The 8,726-nt window shown below is 32.7% G+C and overlaps 1 protein-coding gene across 1 annotated transcript; it reads right to left on the bottom strand.

The window, feature by feature from the left end:
* Positions 1-4,775: 4,775 nt before the first annotated feature.
* Positions 4,776-7,298, bottom strand: LOC107923295 (1-aminocyclopropane-1-carboxylate synthase-like). The gene is given in 5 exon segments (NM_001327222.1): positions 4,776-5,570; positions 5,573-5,942; positions 6,583-6,743; positions 6,871-7,002; positions 7,125-7,298. Coding segments are annotated over 5 exon segments (1,479 nt in total). The 5' UTR covers positions 7,293-7,298; the 3' UTR covers positions 4,776-4,922.
* Between the last annotated feature and the right edge of the window lie 1,428 nt (positions 7,299-8,726).

The following is an 8,726-nucleotide window of genomic DNA, read 5'->3' on the forward strand; positions in this document are numbered from 1 at the left end:
ATTTTATCAAGTAAAATTGATGGAAATTGATTTTAGGACCTAATTATGAAAGAGTTTGGAATTAAGGTCTAGTGCTAAAGTTCTAATTTTCAGGGGCTATGAAGTAGTTTAAAATGATAGACTAAAGTATTAATTGAAAAAAATTAGCTCAATTGAAGGGTTAATTGAGCAAGGACTGAATTGTATGAACTATGACATTTGGGGTAAAATAGAAATCAACATTTTGCATTAAAACTGTTTTGGATAGCAGCAGTAGTCTAACTTTGAAAAATCTCCAAAAATTGTAGAAATCGAATTAGAGGATGAATAAAATATGAAATTAAAGCTTATTGAGTCTAGTTTCTTATAGAAGAAACGATGTAAGAATTGTAAATCATGAGATATAATAAATTTTATGAGACAAAGTCAGAATGATTTCGGGTTCGCCTGTTCTGAATTTGGAAAATCATAAAAAAAACTAAGAAAAATAATTAGGGGCTTAAATTTATATGTTTAGAATCCTAAGTGAGTCTATTTTCAAGAGAAATAAACGGGAACATTATTCGAATCTCGTACGAGGAGATAATTAATTTTTAGTGAAGAAGGGTCAGAACTGTCAGACAGCAGAACAGAGGTGATTTTAAAGAATAAACTGTACTTATTGGCTAAACCAAAAATTCTAAAAATTTTATGGTAAGAAGATACGTGAGTCTAGTTTTAGGGAAAATTTGTGGATCTTCATTCAGAGTTCTCTAGCTCAAGATAAAAATAATTTAGTTACTATGACACAAATGGACAACTTGAATATTCATATAAGTAAATAGTAAAAATTATAGATAATGTTACTTACAAGTGTGTTATATACATTAAGGAAGTGGAATGGAGAGGAGGAGGAGGAAAATATGTGAGTGACTTATGCATAAATTGATCACATGCTCGATTATATTTGGTAAATGTTAAACTTTGTTAAAATGAAAAATGTTATAAATTCATGTTTGAATTAAATGTTATATATGTTAAAGAATAATTTGAATATTTGATATTGCCTAATAAATGAATATCCAATATTGCTTAGTAAATGTCAAGCCAAATATAAAAAAAATATGTTGTAAGTGGAATATGTGTGAATGAATGTGGTAAGTATTTTCATGGTTATTATTGAGTTCATTCACATGAATCTGTCATTTGAAATTGTGATAGATATGAAGAAATAGTGAATGGCATGCTTATGTATGGTTATATGTATTTATCTGAAACACAAAAAAAATGATGGTATATATATTTGATATATAGAGACATGAGACTATGATATATGAACATAGAATATATTTTATAAATGTGTTCGTTCATAATTATAGAATTGTGCAACTCAAGTGCACTATTTGTATAAAGATAGTATTTCAAATGATTTGATGAGTAAAGCTCCAATGTAAGATAGTCTGAAATCAAGACAAATTGTTATGAAAGCATATTTAAAATACATAGATATGATTGTTATAAGTTATGTGAATAAATGATGTGTAAAAGTATATGCATATGAGAAATTTAATGAAAGTTGAGCCCATACATGTTTCTTGATATTTATATAAATTATATGACAAACAATGTGATAAGAATAGGTATTAGGGCTCATGATCAATTCAAATAATTATGTTTTGCACAATTATGTTGAATATAGAGAAGCGGTAAGTTAATTACCATGTTATACGAATTTATTAAATATTACATGCTTACTTTGTTTTACTTTTTCCTCTAATTAATAATGATTCAATAAGCTCTGGTAATCCCTCGTACCCTGTTCCGATGGCGGATACGGGTAGGGGGTGTTACAAATTCAGAGTTCAAAAGAAGAAAAGTGGAGGATTGCCATTAATTAATAAATGCATTCCCTTCATAAGAATCAGATTTGAAAACTAGTTAGTCTGTCGAAGGGAAAGAAGACAATTGGATGTAAGTGAGTGTTTACAAAGAAATACAAACCCTTCATTAGAATTAGACTTACAAAGTAAGATTGGTGGTGGAAGGCTATGCTCAAAAGGAGAAAATTGATTCCAATGAGGTATTTTCTCCAATTGTGAAGTATTCCTCTATTTGAATTTTATTGATTTTGATGGCATAATTGAGGCTAGAACTAGTTCAGTTGGATGCAAAAACTCATTTTTTTTTTACATGGAGACTTGAAAGAGGAAACCTATATGACTCAGTCAGAAGGATTCAAGATAGCTGGAAAAGAAAATTTAGTTTGAAAACTTGAAAAATCATTGTACAGTTTAAAGCAATCCCTGGTGTAGTGGTACAAGCAATTTGACAAATTTATGACAGAACAAAAGTACACAAGAAGTAAATATGATCATTGTGTGTGTTTTCGCAAGCTTTAAGACGGTTTTGTCATATATGTTTTGCTTTATGTTGATGATATGTTGATATCTTCCAAAAGTAAAATAGAGATTTAGAAGCTAAAGACATAGATGAAAAAGGAATTTGAGATTAAGGTTTTAGGAGAAGCAAAGAAGATCCTTAGCATGGAGATAACTCGAGATAAAAGCTTGAACAGACTTTGTTTGACTCAAAAATAATATTTGAGAAAATTACTAAAATATTTTGGCATGAATAAAAAGTCAAAATGTGTTAGCACTCCCATTGCTCCTCATTTCAAGCTTAATGCCTCTATGTCTCAAAAGAATGATGCAGAACAAGAATATATATCAAAGATACCATATGAAAATGTTATTGGTAGCTTAATGTATGCTATGGTATGTATTAAACCTAACACTTCACAAATAATTGGGGTCGTGAGTAGGTATATGCACGATCTAGGAAATGAGCATTAATAAGTTGTAAAATGGATTTTGCAATATATCCATAATACAATGGATATATTGGATTGATTTTTGAGCAAGAAGATAATCAGGATGTGGTTGGATATTGTGATTCAGGCTATGCTGATGATTTGGACAAACGACAATAAACTACTGGTTATGTTTTTACTCTTGCAAAGGCACTAATTAGTTGGAAGTCTACTTTACAGTCAACGATTCCTTATCTACTACAAAAGCTGAGTATATGGTAACCACAAAGGCTATAAAAAAGCCAATTTGGCTTCAAGGATTGCTTGGTGAACTAAAAATTAAGCAAAAGTATGTCAAAGTACATTGTGATAGTCATAGTGCTTATTTAGTTAGCAAAAAATCAAGTTTATTATGCAAGGATGAAGCACATTGATGTACAATATAATTTTGTACGAGAGATTTTGGAAGAAGGTGGAGTAAAGATCCAAAAACTTTCAACCACCGATAATTCTGTCGAGTATGATGACTAGGGTTGTGACTACGGTCAAGTTCCAACTATGTTTGGACTTGATCAATGTTATAACTTGAAGATTGAAATTTGAAGACACTATCAAATGTTGTTCTGTAAGGAGATTGAAGATGTGGAAATTTGCTAAGGTGTAGATTTGTTGGCAAAGCACCATCCTACATCTAAAAAATACAATGTTATGGAGAGTTTGTACTACTATAAATTGGTTGTTTTTCCAACTTTGAATCATCCCAAAATTTGTCATTTTCTACATAGGGCAAATTTTCCCTCTTCTTATTTGTAATTTTTCACTTATATTTTTTGCAATGAAATATATTTGGTAGTGTCTGAGGATGTAGGCATAATTTGCCGAACCTCGTTAAATTTCTAGTGTTCTTTATTGTTTTTATTTTATCTTTCAATATTTTGTGAGGTGTAATTGTAGTGATATATTGTGTTATTAAATTACATTGTACGGAGATTATGTCTAGGAGGTTGGGCTTTAAGTGAGATTGTTTGTGATCGCTCCAATCTTTCCTGAGAATTAAATCTAATATGATTTTTTAGTACAATAATATTCATTTTTACCCTATTCGCACATCTTTCCTGAGAATTAAATCTAGTATGATTTTTTAGTATAATAATATTCATTTTTACCCTATTTGCACAATAAAATATTATTACCAAAATTAAAAATTTTAAAATTAAATGACCAAAATAAAAATACGTATAATTAAATTAACATTTATCATAAATCTCATAGATAATTATCACATACAAAATACACAAGTTAATCATTGATTTCACCGATTTCTGCTAATCTTATATATTTCTAATTAGTCTACATCAGCAAACCTAAAACAAGACAAGAAAGCTTAATTCTCCAATATTTCACTCAAACCGCATTAATGAAGATATTTTCGGAAATGTATTATTTCGTAGGTTAACAGTATACGTGTTTCAGTTAACCATGGAATATTTGGCTTTCTAGATATCCCTAGAAACCTGGTCAATTTAATAGATTGCTTGGGACAAATCCAGCATATAATATATATATATGCATTTATTCTCATTCGAAGTGCACATATCATGATCACAACGTGTTCCGTACCATGAGTTCTTGTCAGAAGTGTTTTATTTATATATTTTCACCACCAAAGCAAATTTAAGACATGGAGAACGTCATCTACAAAATTGAGATTCCATCTAGTTTATAATATAAAAATAAATAATAAAAGATAATCCAACTGATGCACACAATAAAACTGAATTTATAAAATAAATTAGAAGTACAAGGCACTTATTTTATCATTATTATTGAAATAATCAAACAGGTACAAATTAAGACTAGCATTACCTGATACTACAGTACATAGTGATCTCCCACAAAAACAATGCTTAATAGCATAGGCTTTAATGTGGAAAAAAATGAAGAGAAAGAAACAATAGTATTCACTATGTTTCAAATGAATACGCTTCAGACTAAAAGATAGAAAGTAAACCAATCTGAGCCCTACCAATCTCCTAAAATTGAATTAAGATCACAAGTTAAAAGGTGAAGTAAGAAAAAAAAAAAACCATTACTAGGCATGCATGCCATGCCATGCCATGCTACGTAGGTCATGAATATTGGGTTTTTTTTTTTTTTAAGTCCTCGCTCGAACGAGGGGCGAGTGAGGAATTGGGGAGTGAGGGGAAATCATGTGCGGAGACATGAGACTCTCATCGTATAACCTAGACGAAGAGAAGCTGAGGCGAAGATTTTGCTTTCGCCAACGCTGAGCCTGAGCTTGAGACTTGTCTGCTTCAAGCTTGGTTTCCTCCTTGCCTTGAAGAACGAATTCTCGGATTCTGTCGAGTGCTACTTCAACAGTTTTGTCGTCCATGTTTGCAAAGCAGACCCTGAACCAGCCAGGTTCCGAGCATTGGAAAGAAGAGCCTGGGGAGACATTGAGTTTCACTTTATTGATAATCACACGCCACAGTTCTATTTCGGCCTTGGTAGTTTGTTCTTTAAGGAGTTGTCGCATGTCCATCCAGAAAAACAAACCGGCATTGCTTTTTATAGTGGAAATCCCGACTTCTTCCAGTCCCTTTGTGAAAACATGGTGTCTTTTGGCTAACCTCTTTGAACTCTCCCTTAAGAAGTTCCCCACAAATTCATCATCAGACAGCATCGAAGCCAGTAAAAATTGTGTCTGAGAGGAAACCAATCCGAAACTCGACATCTTTCGGGCACAATTCGTAACATCATCGTTGAAGGAGTAAACAATGCCGACTCGGAAACCAGGGAACCCATGTCCTTGGATAAGCTGTAAACAATGTGAATCAAATCACGGTTGCAGTCCATGTCCTGCATGACCTCGGCGACGCTAATGAATCTGGGAGAGCTGAAGACTGTGGCTGCATAGATTTCATCGGAAACAAGGTGGATATTCTTGTCGGTGACGAAGCTCACTATGCTTCTCAGGGTCTCTTTGTCGAGGACCGTGCCTAAAGGATTCGAAGGGTTGGTTATGATGACGCCTTTGATATTGATATTCGATCTCTGAGCTTTTTCATAGGCTTCTTCCAGGGCAGCTCTTGTTATGCGAAAATTGTTTGAGCTTTTGCAGTGAACAGGAACTATTTCCACCCCAGTACGCCACCTTAGATCCCGGGCAAATCTGCATGGTTTAAATATTTAAAAAAAAAATTAACGACTGAATTTAATGTTTAGGATATGAGAAAATGTCATAAACAGAAGAAGTATGAAGGAATATGTGAAGGTGAAACCAAGTAATAAGAGGAGAAGTACGTTTTAAACACTCTTAAATAAAGCAGAAAATGTGTAAAGAATAATGGAAATTGTCCAAACAGTTGGCTACCTGTAAGCTATATCATAAAGTTTTAGTTGAATTTGAGGAATTGGAGTCAACATAATGGTCTACTTATTAGAATTTTCTGGAAGCCAAAGGTCAAAGACAAAAGTCCAGATGTTTTAAGTTTAATCCAATAATCATAGTTTATATGTAGCAAATGAGTTAATTAAGATGGTATTTTCTTATTCACGTGAGCTTGACCTAACTTATATTTAATAAAATTATTATCAAACCATTTTGAAATGTTGGTGTTGACTAGAAACCAAATTCTAAGAAATTGCCTCCTATCTCACAGCATTTTATTTACGGTAAGAGTCAATAAAGCAGTTAAGCTTTTAATAATCAAAGTAAACAGTTCAAATGTTTTGCAACTCAATTTGATATCAAAAACGCTGGGTGAACCCATATTGAATTTTGAAGGGTAAATTATGAATATTCCACCTACCCTGCATAATAAGGTGAAGGCACAAGAAAAGCGTCGCCAGGGTCGGCCAAGCAAAAAATGACGGTCTCGTTTGCTCCGGTGGCTCCGCCGCTCATAACTATACGGTTCGGATCAAATGTGACCCTGTTTCCGCCTACTCTTCCCATAAACTTGGCTACAGCCTGAAGAAGAAGAAGAAGAAGAAGAAGTAATAATTTATCAGAGATGCCGCCATTAATCACTTTGTTTTTCATCGTTGCCTTAGAAAGTAATAAACGTTGCGAGAATATTTTGTTCATATATATATACCTCTCTGAACTCCCTGAGGCCGTGATAATCCTGATAAATGGCAATATGTTTGAACTTATCGAGTCCTTCAGCGGTGCAGATGGAAGCATCAGGGTTTTCCCGGATCCACTTTTCAATCAAATCAAAGGAAAGCTGAAAAAACGAAACATAAAAAAGAGGAAGATAACTGGGGTGAGAATCAGGGTGTGGAAGGCAAATAAAGGAAAGTGATGAAAGGATGGAAAAGGGTAAGGAAAAAGCAAAAGCAAACCAACCGGATTCTCGGCAAGCCCCATTTGGATGACACCATCAGGATTGTGAATAGGGTGAAAAGGGCTGCTGTCGTAGGCTTTCCACCCATCAAAATAAGGTGAATTCTCTCCATGTCTGTCGTTAGTGGCTATCCTAGATAGAAGCTGTCGATTCTTTCTCGTAAACTCCATTTGGGTATTAGTGGGGGCAACCTAACAGTGTGATGTAAAGGAATATTATTGTTATTGTGATGTAGGAAGTTTTGTGGTAACATTTGATAGGTTTCTAGTATTATATATAGGAGAGAGGAATACGACTAATGCCGAGGAATGTACAAACCAAGAATCGAAAAGTCTATTATCATTATTCTTTGGAATATAAGAAAGAAAAAATAAAGTCTATTATTCAAAGCCTTTGATTTGGACACAACAAAATTAAGCCAACTACGGCGAGGAGTTGGTTCAAGGTCCAAAGTTCGAAATAGCTTACGTCTCAAGATGTGATATCATGCACGTGCAAACCAAGTTTTTCTCTCAAAACTTTTTTCTTTTTATTACATAAATATTTATATGAACTTTTATTTTATTTTAAAAATTCATTTAAATTATTTGAAACCATCACTTTTCTTCACTTTCTGCCTCCTCATGTGATAATAGATTCAAAGTCACACTTAGAGGATAATATCAAACAGGTTTAAAATTTGAAATCCCAACGTTTGATGTTAATATTTTCCATATTCTTAATTATGATTGCTTTTGTATTTAAAAAAAAGTGGAGTTTAATATTTCTGCTTAATTACCCTCTATTAGAAATTTATTATTTTGGGTTGATGCTTAATACTCCACGGGTACAAAAGCAAATAGATAAAAAGAGCAAATTTTCAGAAATGCGTGCTTCAAATGTTCAACTCATGAAATTTCCCAGAAACGCCATCCACATGGCTTCAAACTAATTGAGTCTTTTAACTTAAATCACATTATTTTTGTATTATCCTTGAATTTAAAAGAAAAAATTAGTATATTTTTAATTTTAGGTGCTTAAAAATAAACAATTTTTGGGATTAATAATTAAGGAATGTACCTAGGCAAGTTTACTAGTTGTTAATGCTTATTGTAGTTAAAAGTTAGTTAATGACAATTAGTTATTGAGTCTGTTATCTGTTGTAACGGTTTTTGTTTCCAGCAGATAAGCAGTTGAAAATCAGTTAGGAGAGTTGTTAGCATTGATCTCAACATGTTGTTAGTTTAATGTTGTATAAAGAGCAAACTTGGTCCTTATTTGGATTATTAGAGTCTTTACCAATGAAATGAATAGACCTTTTAATCTTTGGTTGTTGTTTCTCTATTCTAACATGGTATCAGAGCTATGGTTTCTCGTTACAATATGTGATTTTTTTAGAGCTGCTGAAGGTTTACTAGTTTTGTCATGGCTCTAGAGGTAGTTCTAAGAAATGAGGAGAGTCAACAGCATTCCTCAAGTGCTAGTGAGTAGGTGAATCCATATCAAACTGAATAAGGATCAGTTTCTTTTACCATCATTAGAAAAATTCAGCATTTTCCAAAATATAATACTGTCAAACTTGGAGAGAATAATTTTCTTTTTTTGAAAATGCCAAATTCTCTTAA

This window comes from Gossypium hirsutum, chromosome A11 (assembly GCF_007990345.1).
Source record: "Gossypium hirsutum isolate 1008001.06 chromosome A11, Gossypium_hirsutum_v2.1, whole genome shotgun sequence".
In the NCBI taxonomy this organism is placed as follows: domain Eukaryota; kingdom Viridiplantae; phylum Streptophyta; class Magnoliopsida; order Malvales; family Malvaceae; genus Gossypium; species Gossypium hirsutum.